The following is a 21,719-nucleotide window of genomic DNA, read 5'->3' on the forward strand; positions in this document are numbered from 1 at the left end:
ACATCCAATACATTATTTTTAAATGATTTCCTGCTGGCTATATAATTAGTACTGAGAATTAAGTGTTTATTTTTCAACACAAGTTTTCTATTCACATATATTTATATGTGTACACACGAAGTTTGGGTTTTTTAAATTGTTATGTTTAAGACAGGAGGTAAATGATCAAATCTCTTTTTTGCCAGCAGCCTAAAGAAAAAATTAAGCTACTTCCACAATTTGGAAAAAGTCCCATGATAACATTTATTCTAGAAAAAGAAAAGCAGACTTATGCCAACAGATTTAAATGTCCGGTCCGCAAAATGAAGATTCTCTAGCAATTCAGTACGTATAGTTTCAATGTGCCTGAGGATATTTATTATAAATAGTTTTCCAGTCTTAGTTTGTATATATGTTTATCTTTAATACTAGCTTTTTTGCTGTTATTCTTCCATTTTAGGACTTGTTTTATAGTTATGGCCCAGTATCAAAAGTTTTATGTTGTAGTTTGTTTTTCCCCAACTCTGAAATTATTATTGCTCTTGTTTTCCCAGCTGTAGAACATGAAATATTTAGAGAAAGGGTAAGATTTGGTTTGTGTATGTAGATAGTGCATGCTGCTTGTTGAAATGCAAATTGAGTTATCCGAGGGCCTTTTGAAATAATTTATATTTTTAACATTTTTGTAATTGTGCCTAAGAGTCTCCCGAGTACCTCTTTGTAGCTCAGATGTGGCCCTCTCTCTCTAACTGAGCCATCTCGACAGGTGAACTCGCTGCCCTCCCCTCTACGTGGGACCCGACTCCCAGGGGTGTAAATCTCCCTGGCAATGAAGAATATGACTCCCAGGGACGAATGTGGACCCAGCATCGTGGGACTGAGAGTATCTTCTTGACCAAAACAGAGATGCAAAATGAGACAAAATAGTTTCAGTGGCTGAGAGATTTCAAATGGAGTCGAGAGGTCACTCTGGTGGACATTCTTATGCACTATATAGGTAACACCTCTTAGGTTTTAATGTATTGGAATAGCTAGAAGTAAATACCTGAAACTACCAAACTCCAACCCAGCAGTCTGGACTCCTGAAGACAATTATATAATAATGTAGATTACAAGGGGTGACAGTGTGATTGTGAAGACCTTGTGGATCACACCCCCTTTGTCTAGTGTATGGATGAGTGGAGGAATGGGGATAAAAACTAAAGGACAAATGGGGTGGGATGGGGGGATGATTTGGGTGTTCTTTTTTCACTTTTATTTTTTATTCTTGTTCTGGTTCTTTCTGATGTAAGGAAAATGTTCAGAGATAGATTGTGGTGATGAACGCATAACTATGTTATCATACTGTGGACAGTGGATTGTATATCATGGATGATTGTATGGTGTGTGAATGTATTTCAATAAAACTGAATTTAATACAAAAAAAAAAGTCTAGTGATGTATTAACAACCATAGTAATGGCTACTAATTTTAAAGCAAATGTACACTTTCCTCTAGAACATTATTTTAAGAGAAGAGTAAGAATGGACTCAGATTAAACCAACTTGGGAAAAGCTTCAGCAAAGAATTGTAAATAAACCAAGTAGCAGCTTACACTCTTGTTCATAGGAAAAGTTTGAAAATCAGAAATTATTTTACTTAGAGCTTCTAAAAAAGCAAATAAATGAGAAATCAGGGCTTTTTCTTGATGTATCTATTTGAAAATCTTAGATGACACTGATGAAGTCAGCAGAAGAATATCACCTATGTAAGTGCTTAAGTGGTCTGCATCACGCACTCTCGTAGATGGAAGACACTATTATTACACATTTAGAGTAATAAACCTGAAACAACCAAAGCTATCTAATAAAAATGTCACCAAGATGCTATCCATTGTGAACTAAAACTATAAAGGGTGGTGATAATTACCCTGGCTCAAAGGGGCCGCACCATTCCTGGGCTTCTTTTCTTCTTCAGTTTGTTCCTAGAGCACAGAAAACACGCATTAGACATGTCTGGGCTGATGCTAGAAACACTGAAAACTACTTTTCCTGTTTGCAGGAAATAAGGACACGAAAAGCACTGTCCCTGAAGGGGACAACAAATGCCCCACAATACAAGCCCCGTGACAGCACAAAGCAATCCACTAGGACACAGAAGAAGCCTTTTTTACTGTCTTCATTCTTTATTGGCTAAAATACAGGAGAAGGGAAACTTACAATAACAGTAAATATTGAAGCTGACTCCGGTACCCCCCTAACGGGGCCCCAGGAGAAAGGCCAGAGAGAGGCAGGGTGAGACCCAGATGTGCTCCCCATCACGGAGACACCTCCCACCTACCTCTGCCCCCAGCCTCCTGGGAAAAACTACAGATTAGAAGAGCTCAGGTAAGGTAACTGTCTAGATTTAACCAACTGACTTTTACAGAATGGACAAATGACTTTAAAGACCCCTGCACAGAAAATGCAGGTTGAATGACAAGCAATACAACCACAAGGCGTTCTCCTTGTGGGGCAAGCACTTCATCAGGCACTCTTACTGCAAGGCTTGAAGTAAAAATGACCATTTAACAAAGACTTTGGGACTTCAAGGAAAAAAAAAGAAGCAGCAGCACAGTAGGAGAAAGCATTTTGAAAATGGGTATCCACATGTGTCCTTACATAATTTTATGGCCGTAAACAATGTATGTCACCTATAAAAATATATAATGATTGCATACTTTAAAATATTGGGGAACAAAATTTTCTAATCTGTTTAAAAATCTTCCAAGTGAATAGTTTCAGGGTTTCAACTCACTTTCAAAAATATAAATATCCAATACTTTTGATTAGTTTCCAAGAACAATTAGTTGCCATCAGTGAAGATGGAAATGCATCCTTTGCATAACTGATGGATGATGCTGAAAAATGAGTTATCGTGATTTAGCAAGTGGGGCCAACAATCATTTCTTCACTTTGTTCCTACACATCTTTGGAGCACACCTTTTAAAGCTATGATTAGGGCGACTGACCATCCCAGTCTGCCCATGACTGACATGGTTTTAGCACAGGAAAGACCCACATCTTGGGAAACCCCTCAGTCCTAGGCAAACCAAGAAAACAAATCATTAGAACCAAACTTAAAAAAAAAGACTTCAGGTAATGGTATCACAGAGCTTTAAACCAAGATTTAAAAAAAGAATCATGCATATTAATATTCTAGTGAGAGCAAAATGGTTTTTATCTGTTAATAAAATAAATTACAACAAATTAAAATTTAAAAAACTAATTTCATTTCTATAAAAAACACATCTTTTTTAAATTTATTTTTTAGTCTTTATTAAACAAAATACAATTTATAATGTAGTGCATCATATCATTTTCAAATAAACAAATACCCATATATTAGAGCTAAGTAATTGTCTCTTTGAGTTTGCAGATGATTTCATCAATTGCTTCCATAACTATATATAACAGACTTTGAAAGATTCCTTGAGATGTCTTAGCTCTGTTTCTTTATATAAGTATGATTCACTTTTTTTATTCATACGGTTCACGATAAAAAAAATATATAAACAGCTACTACAGTAAATTTTCCCTCCCATCCTTCTCCCCCATTTGCCCTGTGATGGTTAGGTTCATGTGTCAACTTGGCCAGGTCATGGTGTCCAGTTGTTTGGTCAAGCAAGCAGTGGCCTAATTGTTATTGTGAGGACATTTCATGGACTTAAATCAGCAGTAAGTTGACTGCATCTATGGCTGATTACTTCTACAAGCAACTGAGGAGACTGCCTTCAGCAATGAGAGAGTTCTCATCCAATTGGTTTTAAGGCTTCAAAATGAGAAGTGATGATTTCAGCAATCAAAAGAGAATTTTCATCCCTTCAGCCAGCCAGCTTCTCCTGGGGAATTCATCAAAAACCTCCATCAGAGTTCCCAGTTTGCAGCCTGCCTTATGGAATTTGGGCTTACACATCTCCACAGTTGCATGAGGCAATTTTATAAAATCTCTTAATATGTAAGGATACTCCTGTCAATTCCCCAGAGAACGCTGACTAATGCATGCCCCCACCAGATAACCATTGTCATTAGTTTCTAACATATCCCTGCCAAGTTTTCTTTATAAAAATACTAAGAATCTTGACTATATATTCTTATTTTCTCATGTTTGTACACAAAAGGTAGCACATTTTAATACTGTTTTCCACCTGTCTTTTTACTTAAAAAACTCACTCAGAGACAGTCCCCTATCAGATGTTAGAATGTTTTCTCATTCTTTTCATAGCTGCATGGGGATCGACAGATTTGTCATGATTTCTGTAATCAGTTCCTAATTTACAGATGTTGAGGTTGTTTCCAGCAACCTTTTTCATGCAAAGCTGCAGTGAAAAACCTCTTACAGATGTCATTTGCACAGGGGCAGGGATGGCTACAGAATGACTTTCCAGAGGTGGAACCGCTGGGTCAAAGGAGGCTTCACTGGTCACGGTGGGAGATCCTGCCAAATAGACTGGCAGCAGCTGCCCCAATATATGGCCCCAAACATGTGCATCAGGGTCTGTCTCCCCACAACCTTGCTAAAAGGGTGCGGTATATTGTTGGACTTTTGCCAAAATGACAGATGAAAAATCGTATCTCAAGAGTGTGCTTTTAATTTGCATTTATTTCATTATGAAGAGGTTGAAGATATTTTTGTATACCTAAAAGTCATCTGTATTTCCTGTTCTATGAAATCTCTGTTGATATCCTCTGTCCATTTTTCTTTTGGAATGATAATTCATCTTTTGGTCTTGGTAAATCAGGAAGATTAGTCCTTGGTCTATGATACGACATGTCAATTATTTCTTTTTTCCCAGTTTTTCATTTCTCTTTTCACCTTCCTTATGGTATGTTTTAATTTGTAGATTTTTTGTTTGTTTTAAGAGATCAAATTTTTTTAATAGCTCCTAGATTTTGAATAACTGTTAGAAAAGTCCTTCCCACTCCCAAATTATAGAAGACTTCTCATTTGTCTGCTTCTATTATACCTATGATTCAGTGTTTACATTTAAATCTTTAATAAATCTGGAATTTGTGCTGGGAATGGTGTGAAATAAGCACACACTATTTTCATTCAGATGGCTATCCACTGTCCCAACACCATTTACTGAACAGTTCTCATTCTCCCCATTAGGCTAAAGATACACACATTATACACTAAATTCCCATGTGCATTTGATCTTATTTCTGGCCTTTCTATTGCATTTCTTTAGTCTGTTTATGTGTGTGCAAGTCCACACTGTTTTAATTATTAAAACCTTCTGTTTGAATATGCTCTGTGGGCTATTTAGTGCTTTACACACAATAAGAGTGTTTGGTTTCTGTACAAGTTTTAGAGTCCGACAGCTGAGGGCTCAAATCCCAGGTGCATCCTGCCTTAGCTGCGTGACGCTGAGTGCATGATTTAACCTCTATGAGCCTCAGTTTCCTAATCTGTGACCTGGAAAGAACCATAGCTCCTTCACCAGACTGTGGATGAGTCCTTATTGCAGCACGTGACAAAGAGAAGACTTCCAATTCAGGGAACCATCGCGGGTATTTTCCAGGTGCCAGAGGGCTAAGAATATATCTGGGGATTTAGTAAAAATCAAGTTAGCCTGCCTAATTCTGTTTATGGACTGAAGAAACATATCTCAAGTGAATAACATCTCCAATGGAAGAAGAACCCTGAGGGAAGAGAGTAAAGAAGAATCTTAAAAGCCTAATTCTTCTTAAAATCTTAACTGAATTAATTATCCATTAAAAAAAAAAAAACATTTCCAGAGTAATTACTATATGCTGGGAACTGTGCTGGATTTTATGGGTGCAAATGAAATATGCCGTCCACTTCCTGTGCACCGACTACCTTTCGTTGGACAGGTATTTACCATCTGTAGACTGACAAGCCAAGGCCTGGGCTTCCTCTGCTGCTCCCATCTCCTTCCTACCCCCCATTCTGATGCTGCATACTCTGCTGGTCCGCTGCTGCCCTGGACACCTGTGGGTTCCCTGCCCTCTTCCTGGAGATCCCATCTTCCTCACCACTTGTGTGACCTACCCCATGATCAAGGCCATGCTCAGCTTCAGAAACAGGATGGCTAGTGAATCTACACCTCCCTCCACCAAATTTTAAATGTGAAGAACCAAGTCCTACTGCTGGATGTCCTATAAGCTCCTAAAACTCAGTATATCCAAAAGTGAATTCATCACTTTATCCTGGAAACCTCTTCTTAATCCCTGTTCAAGTGTTCCCTGAACATGCCATGCAGCTTCCTGGGTCCACACTCATTCATGCTGTCCCCTCTGTCTCTGTGTCCTGCTACTCCCACCTCCATCAGCTCACCTCTTGGGGTAGGAGGAATCCTACAATCACCCCCAAGGAGGCACACTCTTGAATAATGCCCCCCCCACCGGTGAGTGCGGGTGGAACCTAGAACCTGCTTCTTGACAACAGAATACAGCAAAGGTGGTAGGATGGCTACTCTCTTGCTTGCATTGTATCATGTAAGACTCACCTTAGCTGAATGGAGAGATTCTCCTGCTGGCCTTGAGGAAGGACTAGCTGTATTGAAATGGGCCTGCAAGAGGGCCCTGAGGAAACATATGGAAGGAACTGCGGGCAGCCCCTAGGAGAAAAGACAGCCCCTGCCTGACAGCGAGCAAGACAGAAGAACCTCTGTCTTGCAAGTGTGGGGAGCTGGGTTCTGCCAACCACCACGTGAGCCTGGAAGGGCATGCCAAGTTCCTGAAAGGACCTGAGCCTAGCCAACACTGTGATTGCAGCTTTGAGCCCTAAGCAGAGAAACCAGTGGTCCGTCCCCAGACTTCTGGTCTATGTCAAGTGTGATTCAACAGTAAATGGGTGTTTCATGCCTCTAATTTTATGGGAATTTGTTATGTGGCAATAGAAAATGAATACTCTCCTTTCTATCCTGTAGAAGTCAACACAGGAAGCTTTCTCTTTCTCCTCCCCCTCCAGCATGCTGACCTGAGTTACCTTCGGAAGGCCAACAATATCCGAGGCAAATCTATTATGGGCTTATCACGCAGCATTAGCACCATCTGTTCTACTGGTCCCTTCACCTACAGGGAGCTTACTGAAGGGAGGTGGGGTCTTAATGGGCTTTCATTCCTGAAAACAGAGCCTAGCACCTCATTTAGCTCAAACAATATTTGCTGAACAAAGGCATGAATACAAGGTTCAAGAACAGTATTTTTCTGCCCAGCAGATTTCACATCCAAAGTGATCACAAATACCTTTATGCACTTAATAGGTAGTATACTGACAAAATGCACTGTAACCTGGTGCTTCCCAAACAGTTAAGTGCACGCAATTACCTGGGAATCTTGTTAAAATGCATATTTTGATTCAGTAGGTCTGGGGCAGGGCCTGAGATTACGGATTTCCGAGCTCCCATGGAAACCACGGCCCTGGTCTGCTGGTCTGCTGGCCACACCATAGGTGACAGGGACAGCCTTTACCAGCGCCAGGGAGTGGGGATGGCAGCAGTGCAATCAAGTCTACTCCTACTCTCCTGCAGGTGAATGATGAACTCCTGAGTTTAACTGTCAATGACAGCTCTACACCCCAGTTCCATTCCTCTTTACTAACTCAGATCCACGAGAAATTCACATAATTCAAAACAAGGCAAGCCTCTTCTCATAAAGGTTCTACTGCAAAATCTGAAAGGGTAACCAAAAACAGGATTCAAGAGCTCATTACGTGAGCTCAACAGTTACTGCAGCATTTTTAAAATCACAGTATCCTTAAAAAATAATAGAAATGTATGCTATGCTGCCTGTCACTCAGCTAGTGGATTGGGATATCTATTTCACACTCCTTCATTTGCTATTGAAATTCTGCCTAGATAGAAAAAAATAGTTCTCACACAAGTAACGTTACCTCTCACTTCAAAGTTAAATTACCATGCTCCCTCTCTCCATATGTTCTTCAGATGGATAAAGGCTATATATATATACACATACATATATATATATGAAGACACACACATGTACACACAGATCATGATTTTGTATTTCAGAATAAATTTACATTTATGCTATACTGACCTCATTTTTGGAACAATTTTATAAACGGAGAAAAGATTTAATACTGTATGATATAGAAGGGAAAATGTTGAATTTGGAGTTGGATGACCTAAGGTCAAATCCCAGCTCCACCCATGAAGAGCTATTTAACTTTAAGAAAATGACTTATATTCTCTCGACCTGATTTTTCTCATTTGTAAAATAAAGGACTAAATGTTCCCCAAAGTTTCTGCCAGCTTTATAGTCTTTAATTCTGTCTGGGCCAATTAATTATTTCATAAAGGTAATAAATCCACACTGCTCTTAATGAATAGAGAATGAATTTTAAAAACAAAAGGAAAAATGAGCACTTTACCTTATCCTCCCAGATAGAACACTTAAGGAAATCAACAGGAATTGAGAAAAATAAAATCATTACTGTGATTTCTCAGGTTTCAAATTTTAGTTCTAAAAAAATGAAAATAAAGCTTTAGGAAAAAAATAATAGTTCTCTGAAAAAGGGGGAGATAACGGCTTAAGGAATATTTTTAAAATAAGTCTTTGCTATGGTACATTTCTATTCACCAATTAAAAATCCATCATTTTTGAAGAGAGCATTATGAGATGGGTGAACAACCGACAGGCTCAAGTCCTGTCCCTTCACACTGGCACCAGATGGACGGACGCCTCCCATATTCTTACTACAGGGCACAGTGACGTTTTGTAATCAGTCAGTGTCTACATTTCCCTGTGGATGAACCTCAATAGAGGGAAAAATACAGAGGATTTTCAACTACTGATTTGGTCTGGCAATTTCAAAGTGTCACCTTGGACCCGTCAGACGATGTCCCCTTCCATGCCCTCCCAGTCAAGCAGAAGTCCCTTGAGCCCTAAAGGAATTCTGAGTGCCATGAATTCTTCCATAAAAATTTGATATCTGAGCCCCCAAGAGCAATACATACTGGTTTCCTCAACAGCATTTCCAATAGAAAACAGTAAAATAAATCCTCTTTGATAACTCCAGTAACAACTACTATTTGAATTTTACCTGCTATTTCAAATTATTTGTTGCTATGATCAATCTATGTGGGAGATAAACTAAAGATAAACGGAATTAACCTTTCAGATGAAAATACAGGGGTTTGTGGGAATTTTTTTCTGTTGTTCTACTGGAATTTGGACACCAAGAGAAGGAAGTGCTCTAATTTTGTTCAAATACTTGATAACAGAGCTTCAGTCTTTGAATGAAATTTCCCTATAGTATTTGCTAAGACATACAAAAAATAAAGGGAAAGCTATCTAAAATATCCTTCGAGGTATCTCCTTTCTACAGCTGCTCCATATACAATGAATTCTTCTGGCTTCTGCAGATGGACATCAATCTTGGGTGGGGCGGTAAAATGATAAAGAATCAAGTACTGCTAAAAAATCAAAAATTAAAATAATTCTACCCTAACCACTTTCTCAATATCTATTTAAGGATATTACAAAAATATTTCATCACCCTGTGCCAGAGTTTACATCGTTGTCTTTACATCGAGCCCAGTGGACACCACACAGAGAGTACCGTTCCCTCTGCTTTGCCACCAGAACCTCTGAGTTCGGCTACCAGACTACACATGCCATTTTACAATCTCATTTCTCACCAAATCTTAGGTGCACTGACAAGGACAGACCCCTAAAGATCTTCCAATTAAGACTCAGGCTCTATGGACAAGGGAACCAAGCACCAGCCTGGTTAAGAGTGACAGAGCTAGCTGGTGGCAGAGTCTAGGACTAAAATCCAATCTTCTGACTCTCAGTCCAATCTCATCTTATAGCATTGCCAAGAGCAACATCTGCTTCAGTCAAACATGTCACTAAAACCCTGAAAAAGAGGGCTACAAGTGCTGGAGAAAATGTGGAAAGAGGGATGTACCCAATCTCTGTTAGTGGGGAAGTAGAATAGTGCAGCCCATCCGGAGGGCAGTGTGGTGGTTCCACAGGAAACTAACTATGGGGTTGCCACATGGTCCTGCAACCCCGTTATTGGGTATATACTTGGAAGAACTGAGAGCAAGGACATGAATGCACATTCACACACTGGTGTTTATGGCAGCATATATTCAAGATTTTCAATGGATGGCAGTGGTCTAAGGCTACATCGACTGATAAATGAAATGGTGAGCAGAGGCAAGATAGAATGAAGTTGTGAGAGACGCAACTAGGTGAATGGACCTTGAGGATAGTATATTGAGTGAAGTAAGCCAAAAACAAAAAGACAAACATTACAACGGCTCTCTAATATGGACTAACTATAATGTGCAAACTCTGAGAACTGAATCTGAGAGCACAGGTTATCAGGGAAAGGCTTATAGAAAAGGTTCCTAGATTGTAAGCTCTTAGAGCAGTCACATCTATTCATGAGTTGTAACTGTTCATTCTAAATTCTGAGATGGTGAGCTCTTTGTGTATAACCTGGTCGGTTCCTGGAACTTCAGGTATCTGTGTGACACTTGAAACAGAACCAGAGTTGGGCAGCTGTGAATGTCAGCATTACCCCATACAGCAAATATTAAAGAAGCTGAAAAAGACATCATCTTCATTTAGAGATATGAAAAAAATGGACTTGTTTAAGAACTAAGGTAAAGCAGTATAAAAGGTAAAGGATGATGTTGACAGTGTTTTAAAGCTTCAACTTCTGTGCGAGACCAAGAGAAGAGATGTTTATTTGGTGCAAAATCTATATTTTCTGTAGCAAACTATATAATCTAACTTGCATCATCAGTTTATTCAAACACCATAATTTCATGAAACCTTGAATAGGGAATGAGATCTGGATGGTTTGTACAGGCTAGCGTGAAGCCCTGATATATCTAGAGTAATTTGGGCAGAGAATAACAAGTATTTGCAAAGCCCCATTTAAGGGACTGGGGAAAAATGTGGAAACATTAAACTTCCCCACCTGGGGAATTCCTGATATTCTCATAAGCATTGGGGATTACCAGTTTAGTAGGCTGAACCCTTGATCTTGGGGCTTGCCCTTATAAAGCTTGTTACTGCAAAGGAGAGGCTAAGCCTTCTTATAATTGTGCCTTAAAAGTCACCGCAAGATAGCTGGTGGTAGATACCTGAAACTATCAAACTACAACCCAGAACCCATGAATCTCGAAGACAATTGTATAAAAATGTAGCTTATGAGGGGTGACAACGGGATTGGGAAAGCCGTAAGGACCACACTCCCCTTTGTCTAGTTTATGGATGGATGAGTAGAAAAATAGGGGAAGGAAAGAAACAAACAAACAGACAAAGGCACTCAGTGATCTTTTTTACTTTAATTTATCTTTTTTCACTTTAATCATTATTCTCGTTGTTTTTGTGTGTGTGCTAATGAAGGTGTCAGGGATTGGTTTAGGTGATGAATGTACAACTATGTAATGGTACTGTGAATAATCGAATGTACGATTTGTTTCGTATGACTGCGTGGTATGTGAATATATCTCAATAAAATGAAGATTTAAAATAACCCCCCTCAAAAAAAAAGTCACCCCAAGAATGTGTGCAACTTGCTCTCATATGTTCAGAAGACAGAGAAATAGATGATGGATGATAGACAGGGAGGGAGGGAGGGAGGGAAAGAAAGAAATGGTAAGGTGACAAAACATTAAAGTTGGTAGTTCGGGTTATCAGTGGAGGGGGCTGGGGTATGCTGGAGTTCTGTGTATGGGGTTTGTATTATTTTTGCAACTGTTACTGTAAGTTTGAATTTATTTCAAAATAAAAATTAAAAAAAAAAAAGTCACCCCAAGAGAAATTCTTTCATTGCTCAGACGTAGCCTCTCTCTCTAAGCCCACTCGGCAGGTGAACTCACCGCCCTCCCCTCTATGTGGACATGACTCCAAGGGCTATAAATCTCCCTGGCAATGTGGGACATGACTCCCAGGGATGAGCTTGGACCCAGCATCATGGAACTGAGAAAGCCTTCCTGACCTATAGGGTGAAGAAAAATTAAAAAAAAATAAAGTTTCAGTGGCTAAGAGATTTCAAATTTGGGGGTGAGAGGTCACTCCGGATGTTATTCTTATATCTTATAGATATTCTTTTTCAGTTTTTAGGGAATTAGATTAGCTAATAGAATACCACCCAGTGGCCTATACTTAGGAGTTTAAGCTCTACCCCACAAGCCAGGGAGAGTCTAATACTTTAAGCCAGAAAGTCATGCAATACAAAAGGTAACTGTGGCATGAGTGGGTATTGACTTAGGTAAGGGGAAGAGGGTAGTCCCCAAGGGCTGATGCAAAAGTTAGAGTGAGAGAGGAAGAGCCTATGCAAGGAAAATGAAGGAAATACCTGAAACTGTTGAACTGTAATCCAGTATCCTTGATTCTCAAAGACAATCATATAACTATATAACTTATACGATGTGAACATGTGATTTTGAAAACCTTGTGGCTCATACTCCCTTTACCCAGGGTATGGACAGATGAGTAGAAAAATGGGAACAAAAATTAAATGAATAATGGGGGAGAGGGGAGATGGGATGTTTTGGGTGTTCTTTTTTACTTTTACTTTTATTTTTATTTTTTGGAGTAATAAAAATGTTCAAAAATTGTGATGAATGCAGAATTATATGATGACACTGTGAACAACTAATCATACATTTTGGATGATTGTATGGTATGTGAATAAACCTCAATAAAATTGCATTAAAAGAAGAAAAAACCCTGCCAATCTTCATGCCATATTCACTTCCCATCCCATTCCTTTGCTCAGCCCAGATTAACCCTGATTCAACCCTGAACTTCCTTATTCCTCAAGGTTAGCTGCTTAGAGCATCCAGATGTTAACAGGTAAGTTAAGTTGTATTCTGCCAAAATACACTTTACCAGATTGGATTTTAAAAACATTTAGTTACTACAGAATAATAAAGCATTAAATATGAACACATCAAATACTCTTCTTCCTTCAAGGTCAGGCTCAAGCCCCCAGTTCCTTCCCCTTCTCCAGCCCTTGTACCCTGATGAAGGCTAAATGTACCTTGGAGCACTAATGCACACAGTACTTAGTTGTGTCCCATTATTCCATGAGCTCTCTTTATTTCGGCAAGACCCAAATATCCTTCAGTAAATGAATAATGTCTCATATTTCTATCTCCCAAAGTTTATAATTCACCAATTAGATCTAGATTTACTGATTTTAAGAGGTACAGAAGAAGAGGGAGAATAGGAGCTAACATTTATTCAGTATCAGATATTTTTATACACAATTAGAGACCAAATCTTTTCTTCTTGACCACATTTAGTCAAATAAAATTTTCTTTTTCATTTGTGAAATGTCCGTTTATGAGTAGGAAATTTCAAATTTTACAGCCTACATATGGTTTAGAGGTTTTGTGCTCAGAACACCTTCATATACCCCAAACATCTGTCAGATCACCTTAAAAAAATGCCTATTTCCCTAATTACCATGTGCCTACAGTTTGTCAGTCAATTGTAAAGATGGTTGGTGGGAAAAGGTACTGAATGGCATCCAAAATGGCACTTGTCTTTGTGCTGGATGTTGTGAAAAGGCATAGTATGCCAAGGAGTCTAAAAATGGAGTCAACATCTCTCTTTAAATCTGCAGCAGCATGGAGGCAGCACCACAAACCAAAGTCCATCAGCAGGCAGAATGTAGTAAACAAAGATGCCAGACATGGCAAAGAAGCCTGAGGAAAAGCTGCTCTCTCACAGATGTTGCCAGGAGGAGTAAAAAGTGGGGTGACCCCTTGGGGGATGATATGAAAGGTTTACCAAAATTTTAAATGCATACAACTTTTAGTACAATAGTTCCAGGGATAAGATTTTTACCATATGAATGAACTGCAAAAGTATACCAAGATGTATGAATAAAAACACTGGCTGCAACATGGCATGTAACCACAAAAAATAAAAACAGTCTAAATGTTAACAGTAGAGCCCCATCCAAATAAATTATGGTCCATTCACAGAATGGAATGCTATACACATTGAAAAGAATAAGAGCTGCATCTCCAAAATACACAAGTGCAAAAAAAGCAAGGTATGGAAGTACAAGTAGAGCGTGTGCCCATCGGGATACATGTATGTACATATGTATATATGTAAGTGTGTGTGTATGCGTGTGTGCAAGTATGTGGGCATATGTGTGTGCAAATGTGTGTGTGCGTGTATGTGTGTGCACTTGTGTGCATGTATGCATGCGTGTGCATGTGCATGCATGTGTATGCATGTGTGCATATATAAAGAACTCAGGGCTTTTTACTTTCTTTTTGCTTGTATTTTCTGTATAGATACACAGGAAACTGTATACAGCGGTCATACATGTAGGAAAAGATTTGGGGGTGAGAGGGGGTATGGTGAAGAATTTACTTCTTATTTTAATACCTATCTATTCTAATTTTTAACCATGTGCCTATATTTTGAGAAATATAAATAAAAATTTTAAAAAGTCTACACCATTTATTATATAAAAGTATTAGTCCCATAGGAAGACATTCACTGACATACTAATATTAGCATCTAAATATTAGTAGATATCCAAGATATGAAATTACTTGAAGGTTTTTTCATCTATCTCAAAGCAGATGTTTAGAAAGCACCCAACTGTTCGTATTTTACCTGGCTGATTGAAAATGTCACCTATAAAATCAGAATGGTAACACAAAATAAAGGAAGTTATCAATATTTCAAGCAATCTAGCAAAATTCAAACACAACTGGACGACTTTCTCTCCACAGTGACTGTAGCCACAGATGTGAACCTATTCACTGTATTAAACTGTTAAAATTCAAGTAATGAAAACAGACATTGTAACTGGCAACGGGCCCCAAAGTGACAGTGCAATTTGGAATTCATCCTAAATGCACATTTTTTCAATCACCCTACCTGGATATCCTATAAACAAGGAGTTATTCCCCTGGAGATATTCCAAGAACCTCAAATCTTAAATTAGTAGTGCTGCCGTTTGAAATATCATTTCCTTAGTATTGGTCAAAGAAATCTGTTTGCAAAAGATGCCACTAAACACCAAGAACATTATTCAACAAATATTTTTTAGAACTCCAGCCCTGCAAAACAAAACCTTCCTAAGTGTTGAGTACTTCTGGAGTTCAAAATAAGGAGAAGCCCCATATGGGGTATAAATATGGGGGGAAAACACCAGGAATAAGTTAAAAACTGAGTTGGGCTTTAAGAGAAAACTGGGATCTGGGCTAATGCAGAAGAGATGCGACGGTAAATGATGGTGATGAAGAACAAGAGCACTGAAGTACTGAGAGAGGCAGTGACAATTTTAGCAGCTTAAAGGGAAATGATATTGATAAAAGGTAGAAAATATGCTTGGAAGGCAAGGATGTCATCTCAAATATTAAACTAAAAAAAAAATTAAGAAAAATACAGCAGCCAATATTGATTTACTATGGCTGCATTAGTGAGTTGCCTCTAGTTATTTCCCTGGGACAAAGGTTCCCAAACTTGAGTGGACAACAGAATCACCTGGAGAGATTCTTAAAATACAGCTCACTGGGCCCCACCCCCAGAGTTTCTGGTTCAGTAGTATAGGGCAGGGAGCAGGAGAATTTACATCTCTAACAAATCCCCAGGTGATGCTGATGCCACTGATCTGGGGCCCACACTTGAAAAACCACCACCCAAGAATAACCCTGAACACCCCAAATAATGAATTTCCTCTTACCTGTCTTCTTAGAGACACAGAGACAGCAAACCAAACCGCTAAGAAGAATGACATCCTTACATAACCAAATCAGGGGCAGGCCTGCCAAGTCGGGTCCAAACAACCCTCTAAAAAGCAAGTTTTTCTCTGGGGTATACTTAGATCTCGCAACTCTCCTGGAACTTATCCAAGAGATGAAACTAATCTGGACCCATGGAACTGAGTCCTGGCCCCATGTCAACCACCTCATGTCCCAGTGAGGCTCGTCCTAGGGTAACAGTTATATTTAACATCCCAAAACCAACCTTAGGCCAGACCATCACTTGAGAAGTCTTGATTAATGCCAGGAGTTCATCATACCACATCTAATCTGACATCAGGCCAAAGAATGTATTACGTTGTGTCACTCCACCAAGTGTAACAAGTAAATGCATAACCGAAAGCCACAGGAAGATACCAAAACCCACATCCCGATAAATGATGAGATCCCATAACTCAGCCACTAAAGAGAAGGCAATAATGGTCCACCACCCCAAAAACAGTCACACTGATGTTTCCCAGTCACCTCTGCCCACCTTTAAATCAACAGGAATATAAAAAGTCACCATTAGGAAACAGCACAGGACTCTACAGACACAATCCACGTTACATCATCAACCACTACATGTTATCTCCCTATTTATTCGTCCCTACAAGAGGACAGTGGTTTCCATGGACTCTCACCCTTCTGAGAGGACACCAGAGCTGACTGTGGCAGGAGCCTACATCATCCTCTTCCTCAACCAAGGCTCCAACCACCACGGTGGGCCATGGAGACTCATGGTGCAGAAGTGGGAGGCAGGGAAAGCCCTACTCCTGCAGGCCACAAGTTCTCTTCCCTGTCGATGATCAATTACCTCCATCTTTCTGTGTAAAGGTGTTGGGGAATGAATCATGTCTCCCACAAAAGGCAAGCTCAGGTCCCAACCCCTGGTCCTGTGGGTGTGAACCCATTTGTAAACAAGACGTCTGAAGATGTTATTAGTTGAGGTGTGCCCAAACTGAAGGAGGGTGGGCCTTGATCCAATATGGCTAAAGTCCTTATAAGAAAGGAAACTGGATGTGGAAAGGAAAAGCCACAGTAAACCCAGAAGCTGGAAGTCATGGAACCAAGAGAGAAAGGAAAAGATGCTGCCATATGCATCGCCATGTGAAGGAAAGGTCAAAGACCCAAGGATCACCAGCAGCCAGCCCCAGAATGCCACAGTCTTCAAGAATTTTGGAATTCCAGCCTCAAAACTGTGGGCCAATAAATTCCTGTTGTTAAGCCAACCCACTTGATGCTATTTCTTTTAGCAGGCAGGAAACTAAGGCAAATGGTCTCCTTTCAAATTACCTTTTAAAATGTAGCAGACCTTAATAACACTTATATTCTATGCCACTATTATTAAAGCTCAACCAGAAGCAAATAGTTTTAAGTCATTGAAAACACAGCCGTTACGGTTCTATGAGTTGTACAATTACACTGCATATTTCAGCAGGGAGCACACACCATGAGAAGGAGTCCAGGCACAGACATCTTACCAAGTATTCACCCTGATTCACATGGTCTCTGGAATCCATGCTGAGCTTCCTCTTTCTGTTGGGCTGTTTCATTGCCACTTCAGCACTCCTTTACAGTGTTTTCCTGCAAAATAGAGCCAAATAAAACATTGGGCTTTTTCACCCCCTCAGAGCTACAAAATCAAACCAAACAAAAAAAGCATGCTTTCAATTAGAATTCTTACTATTGGTTGTTGCAAACAATCTGATAAACAAGCTGACATAATTTATCTGTTGATTTTATAGCCCCTAATATTATAATAAATAATGGGGAAAGGAGTTGGGTTTTCTACCTCATCTAAAATTTGTATCATGAAAAAAATACATATAAGCTTGCTATTGGTCATGTGTCACAAAATTTTTGTTTCTTTCCTTCACCAACCCAACCAACTAGGACCTAGCACAGTCCCCCAACACTCACATGCTGTGACTATCCACATGTGTCAAGGCAGAGGTATTCTCTGTGAGGGGTCTTTGTCATACAAGGCATATCACAGCAATCTGGAACAAAGAAAAGAAGGAACTCACCATTTATCAGTATGTTAACAAACAGACATTTTTAGATAGTTCTTTGAAAGAGCAGATAACCTTTGTGGAGAAGCAACCATGACCATATGAGTACCACTGGGGCCAAAATCCAAGAGGCCTTCACTTTGAACAATTTTAGCTACAACTGACTTGCACTAAAAAAATAAAAAAAAAATTAACTGACCTAAATCATACCCAGTGCTTTAGAATCATCTATCCAATCATGTCATATATCCAACTTCTTCCTCGCTTGATATTTCCACCTGAGCAATGCTCACCAAATCTACAAACTTAATACTTTCACACAACACACACAAACACATATAGCCTTCTAGCTCTACTCTCTTCCTGCTTCCATCAATGGCAAACCCATGTGCCGAGAGGCAACCCTCACAGTTTCCAGATTGTGCATGACAAGAGTACCAAGCCCAGAGACAGGTGGAGGCTGATATCACCCTAGGCTCTGCCACCAGGTTGCATCTGCCCAGAAAAAGATGTATCTTTTTCTAATACAAACAAAGACATCTTTGGGGCTAATGGTGGCCCAGACTTCGCCTGAGCCAGAGACCTAGGAGTTTGCATCATTTCATCTTTCTCATCACACCCCACACACTGCCCCCAGGTTTTGCTGATTTCTAATCTACTAAACATTGCTTGGTTTCATGTTTGCCCTCTACTCCAATGAACTCTGACCACCTCCAATGTCAAGCTCCAGTCAAACCAAACATCTTACAGCTCTTTGGACACAACATGCCTGCTGCTTCTCAACCTCATACTTTTGTTGGTCCCTGGACCACTGAACACCTTCCCTACTACCTGCCCCTCCTTTTTCCACCCATCTAATTCTTATTCATCCTTTATGGCCCAACTTAAAGAGACTTCACATCCTTCAGAACAGCCTTCCTTGCCTACCTCACGCTCCCAGTGGACCAGTGGTCTTACCTTCCCTCCTGTGACACCTGTGCATGTCTTTGCCACAGCACTTAACATGTTACACTATATTCTTCTACTCACAGCCATGTCTCCCACTATGGGGCTGTCTGCATTCTGATGACAAGGACTGTGAAGGACCAGTCCTTACTGCCCATTGTCTATAATATAGTCCTGGCTCACAGAGACCCTCGATGTGTGTTTGTTCACCTCAACTGCACAAACATGCCTCTATGAATGACAGAGGAGCCTCAAAGCCTTAAGTCCAATGGATATTAGTTCTTGATCCACACATCACAAATCTTTATAGAAAGCTGTATGCTTAGCATGAACACAGTTCTCAAGTTAAACAACTCCTTTCCCTTTTTCTTTAACAACAACAAAACCACTTCTTTATCTCTGTTTGTTTCTACTAAGATGATATTTAACACTTCTTCATATCTGTTTATTTCCAGTTGGATGATATTTATGTCCTTAAGACAGGCGATTACCTACCAAATTCAATAACACTATAATAATTTGGTGGATGTAAATACAATTCATTATGTTGAGCTCCCAGCAATACTCTGAACATTTATGCAAATGAGCAGTTTAGACTTGATGCCTTTAGCAAAGTATTATTGCACAGACGTAGGCACTCCTTAGGCTGGCATGCCTTTCACGATTAATAATACAAGCCCATGGCTTGGCAAACTGAAATTATCTGGCTACTGAGGTTCCTCTTCCCACCATCAAAGTGATCTGTTTTACTAACCTCTGGAAGTTATCTCAATAATCTCAGCTTGTTTCAAACAACAACAAAACCTGGACTTAACATTATTACGTATCAGGAAAAAATGATACTTTCGTACACCATGGAGAAATTGTCAAATACAGTTTAGTAACAATTATATTCCCTTTAGATTTAAATAAAGCAAAATATAAAAGGTGGTCCAATAGCCTGATAATATTTGCTGCCAGGCAAGAACAGCATCAAATACAACAGATAAGAGAAAGATGACAGATAGATAAATGGATATAGAAACAGGCCTCGTATAATCCCTTCAAATGTCATTTCACAGAACCCTTCTTTTGACATCAATGTAACTAATACGCTTGGCACAGCATCTTCCAATCATCCGTGACACAGGGCCTCTTCATGGCCTGCCCGTGGGGTCTCACCAATGTGGCATCAGCCACAGGCCTCCTTGCCAGGTTTTGAAGAAATGAAAAGTTTTCAGAGTCAAAGAAGAAAAATGTCAAATTGTAGAACACATTAAAGAAACATATTATCTAGGGGAAGTAAAGGTGAACAGTGAGAGAGAGGAGGCGCCCCAGTGCATTTTGGCTCTAACATCGTGCAAGTACTAATTATAACAGACAAGGGTATTTCAAGTTATCTTAACTAGAGGAGCTTCTAAATATCATTTTATATTTTTGAAACAAGACAGATAAATTTATGTAAATGATGTGTATTTCTGGAAAAAATTTGGAAATAATGTACTGATTTTTCAAATTAAGCCACTTAATCAGTTTGCTTTCCCTTCCAGGACATCATGCACAACAGTTTTTTTCAAAAAATTACTTTCTCCAGTGCAGCTGTAATAAAATCAGATACATCAGAAACATAATCCCTTCCCTTCTCTCCTTCCACCCCCCTCTCTCTCTCTCTCTCTCTCTCTCTCTCACACACACACACACACACACACACACACACACATGCACGCACACACACATACATACATGCACCAGCAGAAGCAGCAGTATCAGAAAGACGGGTGCCAGTGTGGGGACAGGGAACACTGGCACACTAGTAAGTCTGATATGCCTATTTTAAGGCCCACCTGTGTGAAATCTTTCTAGAACATTTTAACATGTTGCACTCCATCCAAGGGTATGTAGTGGTTAATACACATAAACACCCCACTCTTATAAGGCAAAATCTCTTATAGGCTTGTTCTGAACTTTCCGAACGGAGGTCTCCAAATCTGAGACTTGGCTATACTTCTGAAAATTCATTGTTGAGAACTTCCAGCTAAGCTGGCACTGTACATCCTTGCTTTGAGACATTCCCTCTGCTTTAAACAGAGAACAAAGCCATTAAAACATAAATACTATATAAGCCTCCCTCTCAAACCAACAGAGACTCATAAAGTGGGAAGTAAGGTTAAAGCCTTGAGACTTTTGGGTTCCAGATGAAGAAAGAGGCAAAACAAGTCAAGCACCCAGCTCCCAGGAGGTAGTGAGAACTAGAAATGGTCCATGCAAGGTAGGGTACTGGAGCCAGATTTACTACTTGAAGCAAAGGGTAAGGGGTTGCACCAAACATGAATGAGGGCCAAAGAAAACTTCTGCCTCAAATGCACAGAGCTATGGGTTCTAGCTATGAGTCTAAAAAGGCAGGAAAAGCAAATACAAACTCCTGGCCAGGAATGTGCTTCAAGGAACAGGAGAAGGCAACCACAAAAAAATAAAATAGGGAAAATAGGGCATTTTCTCACTTTGAGTCAGTAAACAAAAGAAAACAATTCTCCCACTCAAAGTGTGCTTGCAAACTAAAATTCAAAAATACACAAAGAAATATAATGCTAAAAAAAGACAATCTTGACTGATGCAGTAAAGACGTTTGACAAAATTCAACATCCTTTCATAATAAAAACCCTTCAAAAAGTAGGAATCGAAAGAAACTTCCTCAACGTGATAAAGGGGATATATGAAAAACCCACAGTTAATATCGTATTTAATAGCAAGGGATCAGGAACAAGACAAGGATGCCCACTGACACCATTACTATTCAACATTTTGCCTGAAGTTCTAGCAAGAGCAGTTAGGCAAGAAAAAGAAATAAAAAGCATCCAAATTGGAAAGGAAAAAGTAAAACTCACTGTTTGCAGATGACATGATCCAGTGTTTAGAAAATCCTGAAAAAAACGACAACAAAACTACTTGAGCTAAAAAAACGAGTTCAGCAAAGTGGCAGGGTACAAGATTAACATGCAAAAATCAATGGTGTTTCCCACAGATACATGAAACTTTGAATAGGAAGT

General features: G+C 39.5%; 1 protein-coding gene across 12 annotated transcripts in view; it reads right to left on the reverse strand.

Moving 5' to 3' along the window:
- L3MBTL4 (L3MBTL histone methyl-lysine binding protein 4) overlaps nucleotides 1-21,719 on the reverse strand; it is a 433,696-nt gene that overhangs the window by 327,040 nt on the left and 84,937 nt on the right. For 10 of the 12 annotated variants that reach the window (XR_005212158.1, XM_037805559.1, XM_037805558.1 and 7 more), the window contains exons 2-4: nucleotides 17,657-17,736; nucleotides 17,218-17,320; nucleotides 1,888-1,942 (exon numbers count right to left, since the gene is read on the reverse strand). Coding sequence is in view for 10 of the 12 variants with exons in the window: in XM_037805559.1 (XP_037661487.1) it covers nucleotides 1,888-1,942; nucleotides 17,218-17,289 (127 nt within the window). In the remaining 2 variants the exon portion in view is untranslated. Of the gene's footprint in view, nucleotides 1-1,887; nucleotides 1,943-17,217; nucleotides 17,321-17,656; nucleotides 17,737-21,557; nucleotides 21,594-21,719 lie in introns of those variants that run through there. The other 2 variants (XM_037805557.1, XM_037805560.1) reach the window with 2 other exon arrangements.

The sequence above is a fragment of the Choloepus didactylus genome, chromosome 16 (genome assembly GCF_015220235.1).
Source record: "Choloepus didactylus isolate mChoDid1 chromosome 16, mChoDid1.pri, whole genome shotgun sequence".
Taxonomy (NCBI): domain Eukaryota; kingdom Metazoa; phylum Chordata; class Mammalia; order Pilosa; family Megalonychidae; genus Choloepus; species Choloepus didactylus.